At 42.8% G+C, this 23,498-nt stretch overlaps 2 protein-coding genes across 14 annotated transcripts in view; one reads left to right on the forward strand and one right to left on the reverse strand.

Annotated features, from left to right (window-relative positions):
- Window positions 1-7,540, forward strand: part of HEATR1 (HEAT repeat containing 1) — a 40,535-nt gene extending 32,995 nt beyond the window's left edge. For 2 of the 5 annotated variants that reach the window (XM_087773523.1, XM_087773526.1), the window contains 11 exons: window positions 61-201; window positions 418-707; window positions 1,448-1,598; window positions 2,123-2,281; window positions 3,011-3,145; window positions 3,396-3,500; window positions 3,594-3,762; window positions 4,530-4,684; window positions 5,047-5,205; window positions 5,880-5,988; window positions 6,419-7,540. In XM_087773523.1, the coding sequence (XP_087629649.1) occupies window positions 61-201; window positions 418-707; window positions 1,448-1,598; window positions 2,123-2,281; window positions 3,011-3,145; window positions 3,396-3,500; window positions 3,594-3,762; window positions 4,530-4,684; window positions 5,047-5,205; window positions 5,880-5,988; window positions 6,419-6,507 (1,662 nt within the window). In that variant the 3' untranslated portion in view covers window positions 6,508-7,540. Of the gene's footprint in view, window positions 1-60; window positions 202-417; window positions 708-1,447; window positions 1,599-2,122; window positions 2,282-3,010; window positions 3,146-3,395; window positions 3,501-3,593; window positions 3,763-3,913; window positions 4,076-4,529; window positions 4,685-5,046; window positions 5,206-5,879; window positions 5,989-6,418 lie in introns of those variants that run through there. The other 3 variants (XR_015707987.1, XM_087773524.1, XM_087773525.1) reach the window with 3 other exon arrangements.
- LGALS8 (galectin 8) overlaps window positions 1-23,498 on the reverse strand; it is a 38,394-nt gene that overhangs the window by 11,392 nt on the left and 3,504 nt on the right. For 5 of the 9 annotated variants that reach the window (XR_015707992.1, XR_015707990.1, XR_015707991.1 and 2 more), the window contains exons 3-10: window positions 16,628-16,716; window positions 15,693-15,903; window positions 14,904-15,020; window positions 13,089-13,145; window positions 12,983-13,009; window positions 11,520-11,608; window positions 9,451-9,616; window positions 8,705-8,988 (exon numbers count right to left, since the gene is read on the reverse strand). Coding sequence is in view for 3 of the 9 variants with exons in the window: in XM_087773527.1 (XP_087629653.1) it covers window positions 8,839-8,988; window positions 9,451-9,616; window positions 11,520-11,608; window positions 12,983-13,009; window positions 13,089-13,145; window positions 14,904-15,020; window positions 15,693-15,903; window positions 16,628-16,716 (906 nt within the window). In the remaining 6 variants the exon portion in view is untranslated. Of the gene's footprint in view, window positions 1-7,689; window positions 8,989-9,450; window positions 9,617-11,519; window positions 11,609-12,982; window positions 13,010-13,088; window positions 13,146-14,903; window positions 15,021-15,692; window positions 15,904-16,627; window positions 16,717-23,498 lie in introns of those variants that run through there. The other 4 variants (XM_087773527.1, XM_087773528.1, XR_015707993.1 and 1 more) reach the window with 3 other exon arrangements.

Consider the following 23,498-nt stretch of genomic DNA (forward strand, 5'->3'; position numbering starts at 1 on the left):
ACTATGTCACAGTGCGTGGAAGAGCATTTATGGTATTGTTTTGTTTATGTTTTCTTGTAGGTCAATGCCTTATTGCCAACAGAAACCTTCATCCCTGTAATTAGGGGACTAATGACAAATCAGCTCCCATCCGTGAGACGTAAGGCCATGGACCTTTTGAACAACAAGGTGCAGCAGCGCACAAGGTGGCAGAAGAGCCAGGTGAGGCGAAGTGGTTAAACTCGGTTCCTTTAGCAGAAGTACCCGGAGAGAGATTGATGTAGAAGTGGCTTGCTCTATGCAAAGATGTTGAGTACCAGTGCCAAGTCTGGCAGGCAGCTCTTGAGTAGTGAGATGTAGGCTACCTGCCCACAGTTACTTTGCAGGTTCTGGGCTTCTAATTGTAAGTCTAACGCATATGTTCTCTTGTCCTCTTAGATCCTGCAGCTCTTAGAGCTAGTTCCTGAGCTCATTGCTATTGTGCAGTGTAAAAGAAAAGAGGAAGAGGAGGAGCAAGCCATCAACAGGCAGACTGCTTTGTTCAGCCTCAAGCTGCTCTGCAAAGGTTTTGGCACAGAAAATCCACTGCCATTTGTACCTGTTCTGAAAACTGCCATTGACCTAATTTCTTCGGAGAAGGAGGAAAAGAATGTGATGGGAAGTGCTTTGCTCTGTATAGCTGAGGTCACCTGTACACTGAAAGCCCAAGCGATACCTCAGCTTCCAAGGTACTGTTGGGTTCTTTTTAAGAGAACCAACCGCAGCAGGAATTAGCTATGCTAAAATGCATTACGGAAGAAATGGTGATGAAGGCCAAGTGGCAGTCTGTGTTTTGTGTAGATAAGAATAAAGGTATTTGTAGTGCACGAAGGTGCTTCCTGGTCATAGAACTAAGAAGCTAGTGCGGAAATTGTAAGTTTTATAATTAGTGGACTTCCTTATGGAGAGGCAGTCTTTATGGCTTTAGAAAAGTCAGACCATATTCTGTATTTTTACTGTAGAACAGATTGCATTTAAAAACATGAGAACCAGTACAGTTGGAAACCCTGCATGTTACATTATTTTATTCTCCCTATTCAAGAAGAATTCAAACATCTGACTTGTTGCTTTTAAGGCTGTTTTATCTCATTACAAATGTAAGTTTCTTATTGTCATTAGATCTTTAAACTAAAGGTGGGGCTTTGGTCCCTGCCTCTGGCAGGAGGGTTGGACTAGATGATCTATAAAGATCCCTTCTGAACCAAACTGTTCTATGATTTTGTGATTCTAAACGTAATATCCTTCATTAGCTTCAAAAAAATGAAATACGGTAGAAGAACGCAGAATACTGAGTTTTCTCAAATACAGATGTAAAAATTCATGTGAAAATTGTCCCTGCGGGCTTAACAGATGGATTTGTGTGATTGGAAATGTGCCTCCAGATTGTCAGTGGTTTCACCTTTCTGTATTTATGCTTGGTTATTCACAGGCTGATGCCAGCACTGTTGAAGACTTTAAAAAATAAGAAGGAGCTGGTCTCCAATGAGATTTACTTGCTGAGTGCTGTCACTGCTCTGTTGAAGGTTGCAGAAACATTACCGCACTTCCTTAGCCCTTATCTTTTGGATTGCTTGCTGCAGGTGAGCCATCTCACTCCTACAGATGTGTAAAGGGGACTGGTTCTGCCCAGTTCCTAGAAGAAGCTAGAGAGATGACTTTTTTCTTTCTGAAACTGAAGTAGGAGTGTGTGCCAACTATGTGGAAGCTTGTAACATATTACTCTTCTACTCATCTTCCTATGCAGATAACTGAGATACTGAATATAACAGCATCTCCTCCTCCTCCCTCTGATAGGTTGTAGTTTGCCTCTTTGGAAAGGGAGATGAATCCTGAAGGATCATTCTGTATTATCCATGATCTCATCAAATGTGTGTATCTAACATCTCGAGTAGGGTAATTCTGACCCCCTGCTGCCGACATGCGCAGTTTTTCAGTGTTTGTCTTCTGCAGGCAGCGAAGCTCTGTACACAGACATCCTAATGTAAGGTGCTCCAAGTGGTGCAAACAGCAAAATTCCCATCTGACACTTGCAACAGCCAACTACTGTAAAATAAGTTCTTGAGTTGTTTTAAGTATGCCTAACTTTTGTTGGATTTCCTGATAGATTGTCCGCTTGGAAAAGATTGTGGTCGAGTTTGGTCCTTCTTCCCAGATAAGCTTACGCGTAACATCATTGAAAACTATCCTAGCTACGAGGCTTGCCCCCCGAATACTCTTGCCTGCAGTTACAAAGTGTTACAGTGAAGTGGCAAATACCCGGAAGGTAAGGACTTTTTCATTCTTTTGAACTGTGATTAAAAAGAAAGAAAAAGAAATAAGCTGTGCAAAATTCAGTTCAGCTGTCTGAGCTGTATCCCTTCCCAGCCTCTTGCCCACCACCAGTCTACTCACTGGGGCAGCAGAGTGAGAAACAAAGTCTTAACACTGTGGAAGCACTGTTCAGCAATAGCTGAAACACCAGGGTGTTACCAGCATTGTTTTGGTCACAAATCTAAAACACAGTACCATATGAGCTGCTACGAAGAAAACTAACAACTCCATCCCAGCTAAACTCAGCACAGTCCTTACACATCTGTTTTCTTTTGTACCGCAATGGTGATTCAGGAAAGTTAGACCTGGCAGAAATGCACCAGTTTAATATCCTTAGCCTGTTAGGTGATGAATGCTTGAGAGATCATCACAGTCATGAAGGCCTTAATTTATCTGCTAGGAACTTGAGTCATAATTTTCTTCGAGGCTTTGCTCCTGTCTCATAGGTGCAAACCTTTCAGACTTAACTGGTATCTCCAGGATTGGAGGAGGAGGGGGGACAAACTCCTTTCAGGAGTCCTACTAACTTAAGCCCCCCAAAAGAACAGGAAAAAGTTTATTTTATCAACAGTATTTTAATGAGTAAATGCATGAAGAGAAAAAATCCAATTTCCTTGTTATGTTTCTCAGTTACTGTCAGTATCACAGTTGCCTTTGCATTGCTTTGCTTTTGTTTTGGCAGAACTGCCTGGCTCCCCTTATGAACATTTTGAAGGAGCACATTGTTGGTATGGAGAAGGAGCACCTGATCTCCCACCAGGCTGAGCTGACGGCATTTTTCATTAAAGCCCTGGACTTCCGAACGGAGCATGCCCAGGTGCCTTGTTCAGGGGGATGAACAGAGGCAGCTCAACCTCTACCTGCTGATTCTGTTGGTTTTAAAAAATATTAGTAGTTTCCATTGCATATGTGCTCTGAAATTCTGGGTATCAAATGTTCTGTTGTGGGATTGTTCTTGGGGTAGAAAACATTATGGTTAGGTATTTAGTCTGAAACAGACAAAATGTGCTTTGAAAACTGAAATTCTTACATTTCAAACTTGGAATTATGTTTTTTAATTTTTCTAGGATGATTTGGAGGAAGTTGGTAAGACAGAGGCTTACGTTATTGATTGTCTAATAAGTATGGTTATGAAACTTTCGGAGGCTTCTTTCAGACCCCTCTTCTTCAAGGTAGGAAGCTTAAATAGAGTTCATCTACATCAGCATATTTGTATTTTCCAGTGCACAGACATAGGACAGAGCTAATCTGCCTTTCACTTTCAGCTCTTTGATTGGTCCAAAACAGAGTCTACCCTAAAAGACAGACTGCTGACATTCTACCGAATAGCAGACTGCATTGCAGACAAGCTGAAGGGTCTCTTCACCCTGTTTGCTGGTCATTTAGTGAAGTCATTTGCTGAGACACTGAACCAGGTCAACATTTCTAAAACTGGTAAGTTTTCAGTTAATAACTACAGAGAAGCATTGGTGGGCTAACTCTAATTGCTGAAAGAGGTTAATTATAATTGCTGAAAGTTTAATCTTCTAGGATTTACTTCACAGCACGTCCTTCTCATTTCTCTCTTCTTTCTCTCATAAATAAGGCATCTTTCTTATTCTGATGGAACCAAAGAACATTTTTCATCCATGGGCTCTGGGCTGCCAGTACAAAGTTGAGACCACATGAAAATTTTCAATGATGTCAGTCCCAGTGAGTTCCATGAGAATGAAATTGTGTGGAAAGATGGTGACTTGTTTCTGTTTGGGTATTTTTTCCTTTTTTTTTTTTTTTTTTTTTTTCCCCATTCATTGACTTTTCTTATATGCTACCTAGTGTATTCAGGCTCCTCTGCTTTCTTGGCAAAAATAGGTATTACTTTTTTGTATGGGAAACTATTTGCCCATCCCATTTTTAGTGATCTGAAGAAATTCTCTATATCTACAGGTATGGTCAAGCACTTTTCCTATAGCCTGTGGCTATTCTCTTTTATCCCCAGCTGACTGTGAACAGCAGTGGCAGACCTGCTAGAGCATTAGCTAAAAGCTAGATAACATATTGCATCCACTTTATTGTTCTGAGTGATAAGTACGTAATTGCTATGTGGTACATCATTTAGCTATATTCACAAACTAACAATGCTTCTGTCTTCTGGGGAAGTTTTGTATTTTCTATTTTTTTGGTGATTTTTTTTTTTTCTTCTCCTTGACTAATATATGTAGATGAAGCTTTCTTTGACTCTGAGAATAGCACGGAAAAGAGCTGTCTACTGTTGCAGTTCACCATGGACTGTCTGCACAAGCTCTTCCTGTTTGACACCCAGAAGTTCCTGACTAAGGAAAGAGCGGAAACCTTGATGATGCCCCTGGTCGATCAGGTATTGACAGACACAGAAGAATAATTCATAGCTGTTTTTTTTTCCCCTGACTGAAAGATTTATTTTTTTTAACTGTCTGGCTTTCCCTTAACAAAAAGGAAGGAATTAATTCATTGTCTTTGAGCTACAGACAGTATTAACTGCTTTGCCTAAGGCTCTGAATTACTAATTTTTTTATCCTCTTTCTAAACATCTTCATTCTGTAAGGTTCATGCATGTTGTTGAGCTCTTGCAGACCAGTGCGCTCCCACTGATGCTCTTTGACGTAACTCCTGAGTACCTGAAAACCAAAGCTAGAAGAAGTGATTTTGGCTGGGTTTATCTGAGTCTTGATTTGTTTGACAAGCTTTTTACTTCCACAGCTAGAAAATATGCTTGGTGGAGATGAGAAGTTCCAGGAAAGAGTGACAGCGCACCTGATACCCTGCATAGCTCAGTTTTCAGTAGCAATGGCAGATGATTCTCTTTGGAAACCACTGAACTACCACATCCTGCTGAAAATGAGGCACACCTCTCCTAAGGTTGGGAGCTATCAGAATTTGAACTGGTTTTCTTTGTTGCCTTAGAAAATGGGAACAGTGCCCAAAAACCAGAAATGGATTAGCCAAATCATTGCTGAAATACTAGCTTAAATTAAAATACTGGTATTGTACTGTGCTACTACTTCTGCTCTTACTGTAAGCAGTCAGTATTCCACATGTGGATGTCTTCCGTACGATGTGATTTGGGATTTTTTAAAGATTGGAAGCTGTTGGAATAAGCACTAACCTGTTTGTGTATGATGAAAGGGGCACTTTAGAGGGGGAACTGGAAGACAGTTATTCATCAACCTTCAGACCTACAGAGTTTTGTCAAGACTCTCCTATTTGACAGGTTATACGTATTCAGGGGGAGTACTTGCGTTTTCATTGTACTGAGCTAAGTCCTTCTGATACAGTGGAACAGAGTGGCATTGTAACGGGAAGTTAAGGACCATTATATCAAATAACTTTCAGCAACATACCTGCTTCTTGCAACCTGTTTTTCCTTTGACATTATCTTAACCCAGATGTTGAGATTTATATTAGCTTAAAACTAGTTCCCTTCAGTAGGGAAAGCTAGTTTACAAACTTATACAGAAAGAAGGAGGGGGGGAGAAAACAGGGAACTATACTGTAATGTTTGTTGCCTTACAAAGATTATTGTTTTCTTTTAGGTCCGATTTGCTGCTCTGCTTGCTTTGCTGGAAGTTGCACAAAAACTGAAGGAGAACTACCTGGTCCTGCTACCAGAATCTATTCCGTTCTTAGCCGAGCTCATGGAAGGTAATGTTCTAAAGTGTCCTTAGTGAAGGCAGACAACTGGCCTATGACCAAAAAAGAATAAGGGCCACTTATTTCAAAGATTCAGACAGGATGATTGCTATAATGGCTATAAATCTTATGAATTGGTATACCATAGCTTAAACTGTGCAGGATGCAAACTGAAAAGGGTTATATCCAACACACTCCTAAAGTTCAGTTAAATTACGGTAGTTTATTCAGTATTATAGCCTGTGCACATCTCACCAGTTGCATGTTTTAGATCAGTGTTACAGTAGAAATAATTTGCCTAAGTTGAGTCAGTGCCAAAATATTTTTGAATATTTATTTCATACCCGGTGTTTGAAGACAGTTCTTGACAAGCGATGAAGCCTTCCTAGGGTAGCTTTGTAATCACTATTCTACTTAATTCTTACTTTATTTCTTTTTCTAGATGAATGTGAAGAAGTTGAACAGCAGTGTCAGAAGACAATTCAACAACTGGAAGTCATTTTGGGAGAACCACTCCAAAGCTACTTCTAAGTTTATTCCCTTTGTTTTCAAACAAGCATATGTGCATATGTGTTAGCTTCCCATATGCAAGTGTTACAGGCAAACTGCATACTAATTTTTATCAGAGCTAAGATCTTAACTTTTTAATAAAATATTTGTAAGAATCTGGCTTTATCGTTTCTGGATGGATCGTATGAATTTTCCTTAACTGCTCTTTTCTTAGCAGTGGGAAACTAAGGCAAGCTCTAGACAAATGCTGATAGCTGGGCACAGACAGTGTGACCCACTGAATTCCACTGTGCTTAGGGTATGCAGTTACTGTCCCTGTGGAGGGGCTGTCATGTTACAAGGTAAGCATGGCGCTCACTGGATCCATGCATTGCAATCCTGAGAATCTGCTTTTCTGTCATTTTTAGGGAAGTAAAAAGTGAACCCACTGAAGATACTGAAAAGGAAGTTACAAGACACTAGGATTCATATAGGAGCACAAGCTGATTTTTTGTCTTTAAAGACTGCCACTGATTAGCTTCTTATTCATCTGAAGAGCGAGAATAAATTGCTTGCTATGTTAATGAATTTACCAAAAAACTCACCACCTGTTTTGCACCAGGAGGTGCTGGTTCATTACAGAGTTTGAGTGCCTTTCTTACTAGCAGTGTAAAGTAGGGTTTAAAATGCAACTGGTTAGAACTAACACTATAAAGAGGATAATCTTACATCCCATCGGGTGCTGGGAATGGGCGTCTGTTCAGGGTGCAGCATGCCATGCAGATCCTGTCTGCAGAAAGGTTACCCCATCGTGCTCTTACAGCATGTTCTTAAAACAACTATTAATCATATCTGTTGTCAACCAAAAAGAATGTTCGCATGAGAACTTCCTGCTGAACTCTTAAAGGCAAGGACACACAAGTGGTGTAATTGCTGTTACTGAGTGGGAGCTGCCTACCAGCTCCTCCATTACAATCAGCCAGCTCAGTTTATCCTGCAGCCAAGGGGCACGTACAGCACAACACTGTCCTGAAGGCCACACCAGCACAGCCGAGGCCTACTCAGGATGACTGGTCTGTGGATCACGTAACTCTTTGATGTGGAAATGGTCCTCCAGTCAGGAACACCATGCCACCTTGGAGATACTGGTAAGATAACAAGCGAAGCAAGACAAAATATACACCAAAAAGGGATCATAGCTACTTAGCTACCTTGAAGAAAAGCAGAGTTCATAAATGTTTTTATTTATGCTTTTTCTACATTAAATCTGGTAATTTATCTTAAACAATCTTTTAGGGTACATCTTACTCTTGAAATTGCTTCACTCTTTTTGCAGCTGTTAAGATAAATAGGAACATCCCTCAGGCCTGTATTGATAGCCAGTAGCAACTTATTTTTAAAAAAAGGATAAAAATTAAGACTGACATTTGTGCAGAAAACTGACTGAATAGGGAGAGTTTGTTTCAGATAGATAATACTGTAATACAAGACTGAAAAAGGATTCATTCTCTATTCCACTGATGGGTATCCGAGTCTCAGCTGAAGCCCTTGCTGGAGCACCTGGGTTCACAGATCTTTAAGAAATTAAAAACACAAACATCTACTTCAGTCCCTGAGCAATCAACTCAGGAGCAATTTCAGATCAAACAAACTTTCAAAAGTTCACAAAACTGGAACCAGCTAAATCATTTTCATTTGTTTCACTTCAGAAAACTAGAAGATAGAAATGCTGCTGTATGTTTGATTTAAGCCACTTATAAGCAGGAGGTGACATAACCATGAGCGTCAGAAAAGGTACTGCTGCAGCAGCAGGCTAAGAAGTAAGATCGAATTCCTCTTTGCCTTTTGCTCGAACTGATGGGTCAACTGTTTGCTTAATCCAGCCTCACTATAAAGGTTACAGTTGCCAATATAAACTAAGAAGCAGAAGTGTGTATTTCATAATTCTGTTTTAAATGACTTGTCAATGTCCCTTTTTGGGGTGGATAACGGTATCTTCAGATCCTATTTCAGTCTTGTTTCTACTTCACAATATTGAAGTGTGCTATCAAGGAATGCTGAGTAGTAGTTTAACTTAAACATACCGAGTGCAATTGTTACACAGAGAATGATGCAGCACTTTCATATTGCTAGGTTAAGTAATACAGGAGATTCATTTGAGCAAACACTTATTTAGCTTGCCAGGATACTGTAAACTAGAGGAGGATTTAATCTCACAGTTAGCAATTCTGGTACTCACCTAAGTCAGAGAGGCAGACACAGAAGCCTAGATAGATAAAGGCAGGCTCAGCACGAGTCAGCACCTGTTTGTACTTGACAAGGAGGCACTGTCATTAGAAGAGGTTTAATTCTTTTAGTACTGATTGAAAAGAACTACCCACTCCTCACATCTAACAATTTAATATCTCCCGTGACTTCCACTACATTGATCTTTTCAAGTTGTTTAAAACGATGCTTGTAATCCAGCATGTGAACACCATTAACAGCAACTTTGAACTGGTGGGCTTCACAGAAAATGATCAGCTGAAAACGAAGAAGAGAAACAGTTAAGTTTTAAGCTCAGGTAAGACATGAAAAACAACCTGATGATCTAGCCTAGACTTGGGCAAACCCTGCTCCTGTTACACAGAATGTTTCATGCAAAAGAAACATTCAAAAAAGTGGAATTTCAATAAAATTCATAGAATCACAGAGTAACTCAAGTTGGAAGGGACCCATAAGGATCATCGAGTCCAACTCAATTCAATTAAAATTCATTCTGAGCACAGGCTGAATTCTTGCAACTATTTAAAAAGAAAACTGTCATTACAACCAAGTCAAATCTCTGCTCCCTATGCTCCCATTTAATCCTAAATATTCTCAAGACATTGAAATGCAGGAATGGCAGTTTTATTTAAATCTGTATTAGTCACATGACATTTAAGCACCACTGCTAGTCCTGTTGGCAGTATTACCAGTCTGATGCAATGTTTCAGTTAATCTTACCTCAAAGTACATCCCTGGACTGAAAGGGAAGTTGTCAACTTCCTTTTCTTCTTCTCCCCAGCTGTCATGAAGGTATGAGTTTCTTACAAAAACTTTATTTTTCACTCGGGGATGCAGATGTAATGCAATGTCCTTTGAGTCATTTGGTTTCAGATTTATGACGAAGCTGGAAGATATTTTTTATAAGTTTACTATACAAAAGGGTTTACAAACATGATGCAGTAGTCTATGCTACTTTCCAAGCCCTTAGCCAATACTCCAAACTGTTCTGGAGCCAGGGTTGTGATTCACCTGAAGAACCAAGCAGGCAGTTAACATGCATTTGTCTCCTTCGCACAGAAACCTTTGCTGGAGGCAGCAAACGTAGCACATGACCCTACCAGATCTGATTCATCACTCACGGCTTTCTGTTCATGTCTCAACAAGGAGGTATTGGGCCAAGCGCTGCTCCCCTACAGCACTAGGAGACAGTGTTCTCACAGAAACATGCAGTGCTACTTGCTCCACCATCTCTTTCTCTTAACCCAGGCAGTGGAGAGTAGGAGGCTTTCTTTTACCCGAAAACATTATATTCTTTCTGCCAACAAACTGGTTAGACTCTAAGGAAAAGTTTGAGATTCTCTCCATACATTTAAGATTGGTGGGATACCATGCATACAAAGTGTTACTTTGTAGGCAGCGTAGCTCTGCCGAGGCTGAATGAATACTCTGCAATCTCAGACCTGTCCACAACACAGGGTTCCTAAACAGGAGCTCTGGAGAAGAGGGAAGAGTCATCCAAATTCAAATGAATGCTTCAACCTGTGGCAAAGACCTCACTGCATTTGAAGAAGAAATATTCCTCCCCTCAAATTAGCTCCAGCTGCCAGGTTATTTCTCTCCTTTGAGAAGCCCAGAATTGCTTAGCGCAGATACAAAACATAGCAACAGCCACACTTCTAAGCCATGAAGTCCTCTTTTTCACCGAGAAGGAACATCTACAACTGTGTGGACTGAGAGAAAGACATTAAATAACTTACTTACAAACTCTATAAAAATCTATACATTTAAAAGCACAAAGAGCAGACAAGCTGCAATGCTTTAACTAACACCCAAAAGCCTCTTCACACTTCTAAGCAGTACATTCAGCACTTAAAATGTGGTAATAAGCTTTTTAAGCCAAAAGAAGCAAAAGAAATGGTACTAAGTATTAATTATGCTCTCCAGTTTACAGTCCATTCAAACTTTGTTGATGCGATTTCTAGACCTTGGGTTCCAGTACTAATATGAACTCTGAGTGCTGTTCAGCTGCAGGGAACGTATGAGCTCTGAGGAAGCAGGAGTACACACAGTGTAAAAAGCACGCTTCTCATCATTTGCACTAATTGCTTCATTTTTAGGCATGTTTCGGCAGAGCCAAAACCACCCTTCAAGCAAAGGGCATGCTGAAGCACAGACATTTCCTCAGCTCCATTTTGACCATGTTGCACTCCCCTTCCCCCCCCCACCCCTTTAAGTCATGTTGGGAAAATGTCTTCTTTGCAACCCATTGTTCCCAATTTGCTATCAGAAGTATAGCTCATACTCCCCTACCAGCCTTCATCACTCAGTTGTTGTCAGTTAGGCACCTTCATGCTTACACAGTCCTCGAGGAGGCCATCTGAGAAGTACTCAGAGAAACACTGTAACATGCAGCATGTGAGCACACCAACAACTCATCTAACTCACTCAGTTTCCATCTACGTCTGCCAGTTCCCTTCCTCTTGGATCTCTTTAGAATAAAAGCCGCCTTTGTACGATACGTGTGCTCACATGCCTCGCACAATGGACACCCCGAACAGACACACAATCTTGTGAATGATGCAGATCTAGTAGGTTTTACCTTCACTTTTCACTTTTCACAATGGCGCTGCTCTTTTAAGTCCTCCCTAAAGCAGTATCCTGCAGGTTCCTGAGAAAACTGCACTATAGTCTCAGATGATTCCAGATACAAAGTTGCAAGTGAGTAAGGATATACTGAGGCAACGGAAAAGCCTACTCATTCTCAAGAGTAGCTCAGTTAAATAGCAGAAAAATTCAGTAACACTTACCTTTTTGGGTTTTTATTCACTTCTCCTTTAATGGCAACTGTGCGTCCTGGACTAAGTGCAGTATCAAGTTTCGCAACGTAAGGAACTCCCTGGAAGTACACCACCAGTAAAAATTTTGATTGTGACTTACTTTTTTCACTATACAAGCTGAGCTTTACTATGGCAGGAAGAAATTTGGCCTACAATTGTGAATCTGCACTTATAGCTAAAGTTATTCCTACCAACATGTTCTGGGATACTACTACGATAGTGGCAAAGTTACACTGAGATGACTGTATCAATGTGTTGGGGTTTTCTTTGGATTGCCACCTTGGGTTCAAAATAAACATTATTTACAACTACTTCTGCCACCACTAATGATGGAAGGAGGGGGAAAAGGAAAAAAAAAAAAAGTAAGCACAAAACTCCCTGCGCTAATTTAAATTTGTATCACATAATACAGATACAGACATCCCGACCTCTCCCCTCTGAAAGCTTCAGCTGCGCTTTAAAGAATAAGACTCATGCTAGGTGTGTTCAGCCTGCCTGAGTACTGGAAGTATGGTCACTGAGTATTCTGTCCTCCTGGCACCAGTTCATAATGATAGACAGTGCAAGTATTTTATTTGCCTTTCTTTTTCGTGGTGGTAGAAGTTATTTTGATCAGGGAAAAGGAGTGAATGGGAGAAGTACTTCGCCTTTATTTTTTTGTTGAAGTCCACCACTTGCAAATGACAATATTGCATGTTATTTGGTTTTGAAAAGAAGACTGAAGAAAGCAGACTGTCAAGTGACAAGGCAACTAAAATCATGGCACTCACTGCAACTTCACTTTCTCCACAAATTCTATTTGTCTAAATTCCTGGCTTCCAACCTCTTTTCAGCTTGAGTGTGGTCCTTACTCCAGTCTGCATACTGTCCACCTGTACAGCTTTTTGCAAAAAGATGAGCACTCACTCTGTCTGTGCTCCACGCTAGCTGGGTGCAAGTTCCAACCCTAAGGCATCCAGCCGCCTGAAGTGTATGCAGGGTAAGCAGGGACCTGTCAGCAAGGGAAAGATGTAGCCAGACAGGTTCTGAGATAGGCACATTAACGTAAGGCTGTTTGCTGTAATATGACTGCAGAATACTTTTGTTTTGCAGGTATTCCCTAAGGCGGAGAAAACTAAGTATGCTTATTTGAAAAAAGCTTTTAATGGGATTTGGTCCTGTAAAACTTCAGGTACCTCACTTTTTATTTCTCTGTTTATGGCTGTGGACGCTGTGTTTATCTTTTGGGTTTTCTAAATGAGTTAACAAACAGCCTCACTTTTACTAGCAGCAGCAAAGAGGATTGCTCACTACAAAATCTCACTGATGATTATCTCCCAGCAGATTCCCGACTCCCTTGTCCTGTGCATGTTTTTTCATGAATAACCAAGATGTTTTTATTTCGTTTTTTTTTTACTCTTCACATTTGCCACAAGTCTACACAAGACACTTACAAATTGTGAACCCTCTGGCATTTTCCCCTGCAAGAGAAAACAAACAACATTAACTGGCTTATCAGACAACAGGGAGAGTCATACAATCTTTTACAAACATACATACATTTTCTGTGTTTATCTTTGTTACTCCTAGAGATGATGGCTGAGAGCCTTGTAAAGACTGCAGAGAGAGAGATATTTAGATGTCACTGCTAACATCACAGAATTTTAACTTAAAGTTGGTTTAGAACCATGTAAGAATCTGTGCTGCTTGGGGTGAACTGTTAACATGGAAATCTAGGGCTATGGTAAAGAAAAAGACAGCTAAACCCCTACAAACGAAGCAAAAGTGCTGAAGATTAATTGCTGAAGCCAAGTCAAGATTTCTAAAGACCATCTCAGTACAGTTTCAATCTTTATTTAATAGTCAGGGCACTGTTAACCCCTTAGCATCTGAGGGGACCCACTAAGCTTTCCTCACTGGGGTAGGAACACCAGCAAGGCAGGTCCATGCAGGGAGCATTGGGATTCTAAGCAGTCCCCTGCATCCCTATTCCTTCTCATGGGAAGGACAGATGAACAACATGGCCATGCAGAGATAGAGTTCCAGCCCAGCCCTGGCAGACTGTGCCTTCAGCTTATTTATTTCAATACAAGTCTCCCTCTTCCTCCTCAGAAGAGTATATCAGAAGCAAAGACAAAAAGGAAACAATCGCCCTTCTCCACTCCTTTCTTCCCCAAAGGATACTGCATTAGCAGCCACAGACTAAAGCGACTGTTTTGTTTTGTGCTTGGGACAGAAACCAACCTACAGCACCTGCTTGCCCCCAAGCTCTTTTCGGTGTCAGTCCTCCAAGACCAGGACTCAGACAGCTTTGAAGTAACATTATTCTGGCATCGTGCCCAAGGCCAAGTGATGGGCCCCTTAAAAGTCTGTACATAGGCTTTGCAAATGATCAGTGAATAAACATACCTTTAGAGCTTAGACCCCATTTTGTTCAGGCCCAAATCTCTACCTTCTGTCAACACAGTTATTAGTCTGCTGACCTGAGTTAGACCTGATGTTTGGCAGCAAAAGACCCAAGCTTTGCCCACCATGTAGTAAGGATGGGGCAGAAGAGACCCAGAATATTACACAGAAGTAGGTAGGCTGCCTTAGTGAGTGGCAGGAAGAAAAGGAAAAGGCATTCACCTTCTGTATCTCCCTGGAATTTATCAACTTCCATTTCTGCTCTAAAAGTCTCACCCTTCCAGAGCAGAAGGATCTCTCCTTCTGCACAGGGAAAAACATTGTTCAACTCTTCCCTGTTGGTTTACTTTCTCTAGCAGGGCTGGCAGCTGAGAGGAAGCACAGTACTGCCTTCACTTTAAATTCTCTGCAGTTTGGTCGAAGTGCAAGTCAAGCCACAAACTCTTTGAGAAAGGACATCTCACCCACCAGAAATAGACGTACGCTCCTACTCACCACTTCATTCAACAATTCAGTCATTTTAGCAGGAAAAACAGAGTTATGTGCACAAGCAGTTCCAGCTGTGGCTGAACTTGGCATTTTGGAAGCCAAGCAACAAGTTACAGCCATGGCTGAACTTGTCACTTAGAAGCACTGAATACTGAGAGTTCATTTTGCAGCTCCTGCAATATTTGAGAAGTCTAATCCATTCCTAGATCCAGTATCCAATCAGTTCTTATATCATCTGTCCTGTTAACTTTGTAAGCTGTAAACTTTGACACCCTTTGGCCCTCAACCTCAAGACTAAAACAGGAAGACAGAGATCCTCACATGAGACTCGCGTGTTGAAATGCAGGGGAAAAAAATCTTGTTACTGATGTTAGACTGTGTAGCTGCTTTTCTTTACTTCCTTTTTACCATAAATCCTACTCTGTAGTTTAGCAAGACAGAGAAAAGGAATCGAACAAGTCAGCTGTCTACAAAACTTACATTAGAAACAAAAGCTATAGTTTTGATCTGCACTTTGCCATATATTCCAAGAGTATCTATTCTTTCAAGGCCAATTCTGTGGTTGTAGAGCAGCAAGTGCTTCTTGTTTACAGCCACCTAAAGAGACAGGAAACAAAATAGGAAATTTGTATTAAACATACATTACACCAGCTGTGTATCAAATTGTATGCGTGTATCTCTTTTTTACATTGGTTTGGTACAGAAGCAGGCAAGGTCCTAGAAATTTCAGAAATTTCAGAGTGTCCTAGAAATTTCAGCTCATCCATGATCCAGTCTCTCTTTCCATCGCTATGAGGGAGATTTATTTGCCTACACTAAAATTCGCATTTCACACCTTTTGTTTCTATCACCTGATCATTTACCAATGTTGCTATTACCAATCTAATAGAATCTATTATTGTAGTCTAATAGAGCAAGACAAACACACCTCACGTGTTTCCTCCAAGAGGACGGTCCCACACCAGTCACAAAACTGGTTTATCCTAAGGTCAGCCCTTTGCACATAAGAAGGGAAGTGTGGAGTAGCCATTAGCCACGGCAGAAAGTTACTTGCCTACTCATCCAACTTAGAGGCAAGCAATACAAAATTAAAGGTCTGATTTCCTTAGCGCCCTTTATAAAAGAAAAGCTTCTAAACTTTTCTGTAGTTAGACTATACCTAGGTAACAGAGAAACCAAGACTTCCAACTATTTATTGGAAGTATACAAAATACCTCTCTTTTATTGGCCTGACAACTGGCTACAGATAAAGAATTGACCCAGACTCACTTGAAATTTATCCTTTAAAATCACAATGACGATCTCAAATGACTTCCCTTTTTGAAAGGGCGTCTTGTAAGTGATCTCCTCCCAGCCCCATTTTTCCCTCTCCAGTGTGTTGCAAACAATGCAGCCAGATCTTCTGAAGCGGGGGTTGAAATGAAACGCCACATCAGCTCGAGGCTTTATGCTGCTGCCACACTGTAAATCCACCTGGAACCTAACCATAAAAACAAGACAAACCACATTCAGCTCAGTCTGTCAAGAAATCAGCTAAAAGTTCGACACGCTTGTGTTTTACTGTGGAGCCTCAGAACAGGCAGACACAAATAGTGTTGCTGGATAAGGAAAAAAACCCAAACACGTATTTGTCCAACTCCCACACATTTGTGAGAGGTTCTCCCATGATTTATTGCAATGAATTAAAATATTTAAGTATTTATTTAATGGTCATCATTCATATCACGTAAGCTCCTCACTTACTGTGTTCACCACCTTCCCCCCCATCATCTTCAGTAGAATAACCAAATGAACCTTGGGCAAAGTCAGGGAACAGAACCCCCGTACTGGGCACATGCACTAGTTCATACCTCCTTATCCCAGTTTAAAGTTAATTCCTTCACGCAACACATTCAGTTATCAATTTTGTTAGTCTCGGATAACCTCTTTAGACAAGCAGACGTATGCTACGACAGGGGAAAAAAATTGCCAAAGCAGGCAAAGCCAAAAGAGAGAAGATCAGCAGAAAGCAAAATATCAGTTCATCCTCCACTTCTCATCACAAAGCTTTCATTAACCACTTAAGCCTGTATTCACTCTGATGCTATCACAAGGATTTAGATCAAGCCTTTGTGTGCCATCATAAGTAGGACCCCTGGGACATTTTATCCATTACATTCTTGTTCACATGATGCCACTGCAAAAAGTGACACCGTAGCCACTACCTGTCTGCATCATCAGGAACAGTCCCATGTATCACGATCAGCTGTCCAGGAACAAGGCCACCAACTATTGTCCCAACATATGGAATGATCTAGAAGAAGAAGGGAAGAAAGGAGAAAAAAAAAAAAAAAGATTCAAATAACATTTTGTGAGGGAGGTAAAAAAAACCCACAATAAGTTTTAAAAGTAATATTCTAATACTTACTTATGTGGTGCTCTAGCACATTAAAAGAAATACAACTAGCATTTCATTTAAAAGAAACAGTAGGAAATCAGTAAATACCCACCAAAATGGGAAGGAAAAATCCAGCAGATTTTCACCCATGAAAACCAAGCTTCTCAGATAAAATTAAAACTAAAATTTCCTAGCCTCCATTTCTAGCTCTCAAATGAAGAGCAGTAATATTTTATTGCCTCACTTTTATTAGAGCATAAAGAGGATTCACTTTCACAACCCTTCTGACCCCAGACTACAGCAGCTGCCTTTTTGCTTGTTCTTGCTCCATTTTGGAAAACGATGATGGGAAAAGAAGAGACTATGTCACAGAGTGTCTTCTCAGTAAAGACTACACGACAAACACAACAAAATATCTCACCCTAATGAGCTAAGAACTGCAGGGTGCACTGAAATAGCCCTGTTCAGGGGTCTCAGTCTTTATGGTATCCACGGTATGCAGTCTGGCTCAAAGCCTGACTATTTTTTCTTCCACATCAATAGCTGGAGAAGGTAACACATACACGTTATGCAAAACCGGAATGGCAACATGATAGGAGGTGTTAAGCCATACGAGGGGACACGTCAGTTAAAATACAAGCCCCAAACACCCCAGGACAGCTCTCTGGCAACGGCTCAGACATGTTGACAGAAGCCCTACCCTGACCATCAGCTGGTGCACCCAGAATTTCAGGGAGGGAAGGGGAGCACCTTAACAGAAAACTGTGCAAGGTCACAGGAGACTGATCTGAAAGCAAAACTATAAGTCTGCATCTTATCACATGTGCTTTTGTTTGAAAAAGGAAGTAAATGGTAGCAAATGTTGCATTTGCTCTGGTTAAGAGACAAAAATTTCTGCGAAGGTTGTTTTTCGGTTGTTGGTTTTTTTTTTCCCAAAATCCCTCATCTATGGAACAGTGTATAAGATTTTAGAACATCTTTGAAATGAATCATCAATTGCAAACAATTCCAGTAATTAACAACAAAAAATGAACAGACTGGAAATACTACTCTTGAATGGAATATTGGACCATAAAAGGACAAGGTGAGATTTTTATTTTTCAAATACATATCTATCATCATGCAAAACAGGAAGATATGAAAAGGGGATGCGATTGCTGACACCTGTTCCTGTCAATTTGTGAGGAGGGAAGGGGGAATGACAGCAAAAATTGTCTAAATCCAGAGTGATGGATCATTTCTGCCAGTAGATACATATCCTCTTCTGCCCTCTCTCCACTTCCCTTCTCAGCTACCCACACGTTGCACAAAACCTAATTTGCAGTCGTCTTCTACATCAGGCAGAACAGACTTCAAGAACTTGCTTCTCAAGCATAAGCTCACAAATAGTCAAGTTGTCTTAAGTCTCGTGTATTTTTATTGGCTTAAGCAGGTGTAGTAGAGGACAACCAAAATGTGAAAGTGTTAAAAGTGAAATAAATAGGCTGAAATCCCTTTGCTTAATGGTAGTAGCTTGGTTCCTTAATATACAAGCTGTACACAAGAGGCTCATTTTTATTCAAAGAACAAGAACAATAATAACAAATAAGAAAAAAACATATCTTGATTATTTTAGGTTTAACACACTGCTCCTGAGGGGTAGCAGCTCTGAGTAATGCAGTAGAGTAATAAATTACTTGTTCAGCCTCTAAGATGAACCAGAGAAACATACAGACACAGGCCAGGGATGCTGGGACTAAACCACTTTAGTGGATCAAAGTTATTTACCCCAGAAGAGAAGCTGTGGCAAAAAAAAAGCTTCCTTACATTCAAAAGGATGCATTTATTTAAGAGAAAAGAAGGTTGGCCCATCAACTTTTCAGAAGCTCAAACATGGAACCTGCAAGGCCATAACAGAGCATTTCCTGGGTGCAATACTACAGACTTAATGAGGTTCTGTCATCACAGAATGTGCCTGTAATTTCCTCACGTCTCAAGACGTTCTTCTACTAATTTTTCCTCATTTATTAAGAGTAATGCTTATGACATCACATAATCTACCAGCATCCCAGCTCTCTTCCAGACCTCCAAAAATTACCTCTGAAGCCAATTGGTCAATGTCAACTGAGTTTGAGAGGTCTCGAAGATCAAGTTCTTTCTCATATCTGCCAGTTTTCATAAAACAAGAGGACAGATGATGGTCTTACAGAGGAAAGGACTGTGATAACACAGCTTTCATCCAGCTTGCTGGGTAGCAGCGAGCTGCCCCATCAGATTCAGACTCAAACCTGCAATAAAGCTCTTAAGTTTTGCTGCCCATGGAACAATTCACTGAAACAGTGAAATCTTCATAGCCTATGCTCCTCCATCCCTACTAAGTTCATCTTGTGGTATCACACAGGTGATAGAATCACAGAAGGGCTGAGGTTGGAAGACACCTCCAGAGTCAACGCCTTGCTCAAAGCAAGGTCAGAGAGAGCAGGTTGCACATGGTCTTGTCTGGAGGCTGTCCTGAGATCATCGGCACAATCTTTCCCAACTCTACCTCCATATACCAATCCCAAATACTCTTATTCCCACCTTAGACTCTTGGCCCACAAACCCTAGTTTACCCCTTTATATTCACCAGCCTGGTCTTGTCACCCACCATACTCACCACTCCCCTTGCAGGCATCCAGTTTTGCTGAACTCTTACTCTCTCCCTTACACAGATTATTTGTCCTAAACACCTCCTAATCCTCCCCTTCACACCTCCTCTCCCACCAAAATCCCCATCTATCAACTTTCATCCTCCCTTTCCTTTTGCAGTTCAGTCCTTCCACCTTCTAGTTAATCTCCACACAGCTTTCCTTCCTCTCCCAGCTCGGTTCTTTGAAGAAGGTTGAAGCTACTTCCCCATCATCCCTAACTCTATCCACTTTGCAAGTAGTGAACATATAGAGGGACTGAACAATCAGATTCACTGAGGGCACAGGTGCGTATCAGTGCAAAGCTGCAATAGATAAGAAGTCCTGTGTAGATTCGTGCTACTGTACACCCCACACAGATACTCTACAGTCTTTAATATTTTTTAAGAGTTCTGGCACAGAATGTTAAAAATACTATTTTGGTGGAGCCAAAATACTAGAATACTAGAATACTAGCCAGAATGTTAAAAATACTGTTTTGGTGGAGCCAGTCCCTACAATCCCTGAGACGAGCATGCCAGACGGAAGCATCAAGTGAGGGAGAGGCTCCCCTGCCCTTGTACAGTCAGGCAGAGGGAGGCGACCCAAGAGAATGAGAAGGATGGATGCGGATCCCAGCTCGGCGCAGCAGGCGAACCCTCTCCCGGCCCACCTCACCCCTCCAGGTGCCCTTACACAACAGGTACAAGGCTCTGGAACCTGAGGGCCAGGAGGATGAAGATACAGACAGGGATCCATCCAAAGGGTTTACTGGGGGGAAGCAGTCAGCCCCGCGCATTACAACGGCCATCGGCAAGAAAAAAAGAAGGGTAATTGTTGTAGGTGACTCCCTTCTGAGGGGAACAGAGGGCCTGATCTGCAGACCGGACCCATCCCATAGGGAAGTCTGCTGCCTCCCTGGGGCAAGGATAAGAAACGTTACCAGGAACCTCCCCCGACTGGTGAAAGCTTCCGATTATTATCCACTAGTGGTTGTTCAAGTCGGCAGTGATGAGGTAGCTGATAGGGGCATCAAGACAATCAAAATGGACTTTAGAGAGCTAGGGCGATTGCTTGAAGGATCAGGAGCACAGGTGGTGTTTTCCTCCATCCCATCAGTAGCCGGGACGCATATGGAAAGGAAAAGGAAGACCCACCTCATCAACACGTGGCTCGGGGGCTGGTGCCAGCAACGGAATTTTGGGTTTTTCAACCATGGGACAGTTTACATGGCACCAGGCCTGCTGGAGACAGATGGGGTTCACCTGTTGCAAAGGGGGAAAAGGATTCTGGCTCAGGAGTTAGCAGGCCTCGGTGAGAGAGCTTTAAACTAGATGCGAAGGGGGAAGGGGATAAAACCAGTCTTGCTTGGGATGAGCCTAGGGGTAGCATGCCTGTGTTGGAGAAGAGATCTATAGCCCAGCTGAAGTGCATTTACCCCAATGCACGCAGCATGGGCAATAAACAGGAGGAGGTGGAAGCCGTTGCGCGGCAGGAAAACTATGATGTGGTCACCGTCACGGAAACGTGGTGGGATGACTCACGCAACTGGAGTGCTGCAATGGATGGCTACAAGCTCTTTAGAAGGGACAGGCTAGGAAAGAGAGGGGGAGGGGTAGCCCTGTATGTTAGGGAGTGTTTTGATTGTCTAGAGCTTAACGACAGTAATGATAAGGTTGAGTGCTTATGGGTAAAGATCAGGGGGAAGGCTAACAAGGCAGATATCCTGGTGGGAGCCTGTTCTAGACCACCCAACCAGGACGAGGAAACAGAAGAAGTATTCTACAAACGGTTGGCTGAAGTCTCACAATCCCTACCCGTTGTTCTCGTGGGAGACTTCAACTTACCAGATATCTGCTGGAAATACAACACAGCAGAGAAGCAGCAGTCTCGGAGGCTCCTGGAGTGTGTGGGAGATAACTTCCTGACACACCTGGTAAGCGAGCCAACCAGGGGAGGTGCCCCGCTGGACCTGCTGTTCACAAACAGAGAGGGCCTGGTGGGCGATGTGGTGGTCGGAGGCTGCCTTGGGCTCAGTGACCATGAAATGATAAGAGTTTTCAATTCTTGGAGGATTAAGGAAGGGGGTCAGCAAGACCGCTACCCTGGACTTCAGAAGGGCAGACTGGATCGTTTAGGAGTCTGGTTAACAGAGTCCCTTGGGAGGCAGTCCTGAAGGGCAAAGGAGTCCAGGAAGGCTGGACATTATTCAAGGAGGAAGTCTCAAAGGCACAGGAGCAGGCCGTCCCCATGTGCCGCAAGTCGAGCAGGCGGGGGAGAAGACCGGCCTGGCTGAACAGAGAGCTTTGGCTAGAACTCAGGAAAAAAAGGAGAGCCTACCACCTTTGGAAAAAGGGGCAGGCGGCTCAGGGGGACTACAAGGATGTTGTGAGGTTATGCAGGGAGAAGATCAGAAAGGCAAAGGCGCAGCTGGAACTTAAACTGGCCACCGCCATTAAAGACAACAAAAAAAGTTTTTATAAATATGTTAGTGACAAAATGAGGGCCAGGGAGAATCTCCCTCCTTTGTTGGATACAGAAGGTAACCTTGCCACAAAGGATGGTACTTAACACCTTCTTTGCCTCAGTCTTTAATAGTCAAGCTAGTCATCCTGAGGTTTTTCAGGCCCCTGAGCTGGGAGACAGAGACAGGACACAGAGTGAAGTCCCAGTTGTCAAAGAGGTGGTAGCCACTGACCTGCTCCTCCACCTGGATGCGCACAAGTCCATGGGCCCAGATGGGATCCACCCGAGGATACTGAGGGAGCTGGCAGAGGAGCTTGCCAAGCCACTCTCCATTATTTATCAGCAGTCCTGGTCAACCGGGGAGGTCCCAGATGACTGGAAGCTAGCAAACATGACGCCCCTCTACATGAAGGCTCGGAAGGAGGATCCCGGGAACTACAGGCCTGTCAGCCTGACCTCGGTGCCAGGGAAGGTCATGGAGCAGGTGATCTTGAGTGCCATTATGCAGCAAGTGTGGGACAACCGAGGGATCAGGCTCAGCCAGAATGGGTTTATGAAAGGGAGATCCTGTTTCACTAACCTGGTCTCCTTCTATGACAAGGTGACCCGCTTAGTGAATGAGGGGAAGGCTGTGGATGTTGTCTACTTGGACTTTAGTAAGGCCTTTGATACAGTCTCCCACAGCATTCTCCTGGAGAAGCTGGCTGCTCACGGCTTGGATGGGTGCACTCTACACTGGGTTAAAAACTGGCTGGGCGGCCGAGCCCAGAGAGTGGTGGTGAATGGAGTCAAATCCAGTTGGCGGCCAGTCACGAGTGGTGTTCCCCAGGGCTCAGTACTGGGGCCAGTCCTGTTCAATATCTTTATTGATGATCTGGATGAGGGGATTGAGTACACCCTCAGTAAGTTCGCAGATGACACCAAGTTGGGTGGAAGTGTTGATCTGCTGGAGGGTAGGAAGGCCCTGCAGAGGGACCTGGACAGGCTGGATCGTTGGGCCGGGGCCAACTGTATGAGGTTCAACAAGGCTCAGTGCTGGGTCCTGCACTTCGGCCACAACAACCCCATGCAACGCTGCAGGCTTGGGGAGGAGTGGCTGGAGAGCTGCCTGGCAGAAAAGGACCTGGGGGTGTTGGTTGACAGCCGCCTGAACATGAGCCAGCAGTGTGCCCAGGTGGCCAAGAGGGCCAATGGCATCCTGGCCTGTATCAAGAATAGTGTGGCCAGCAGGACCAGGGAGGTGATAGTGCCCCTGTACTCGGCACTGGTGAGGCCGCACCTCGAGTACTGGGTTCAGTTTTGGGCCCCTCACTACAAGGACATCGAGGTGCTGGAGCGTGTCCAGAGGAGGGCAACGAAGTTGGTGAAGGGTCTAGAGCACAAGTCTTATGAGGAGCGGCTGAGGGAACTGGGGTTGTTTAGCCTGCAGAAGAGGAGGCTGAGGGGAGACCTTATCGCTCTCTGCAACTACCTGAAAGGAGCCTGTAGCGAGGTGGGGGTCGGTCTCTTCTCCCTAGTAACGAGTGATAGGACAAGAGGAAACGGCCTCAAGCTGCGCCAGGGGAGGTTTAGGTTGGATATTAGGAA

Source organism: Nipponia nippon, unplaced genomic scaffold (genome assembly GCF_047370975.1).
Source record: "Nipponia nippon isolate SJK-2023a ecotype South Korea unplaced genomic scaffold, ASM4737097v1 scaffold_4, whole genome shotgun sequence".
Lineage (NCBI taxonomy): Eukaryota > Metazoa > Chordata > Aves > Pelecaniformes > Threskiornithidae > Nipponia > Nipponia nippon.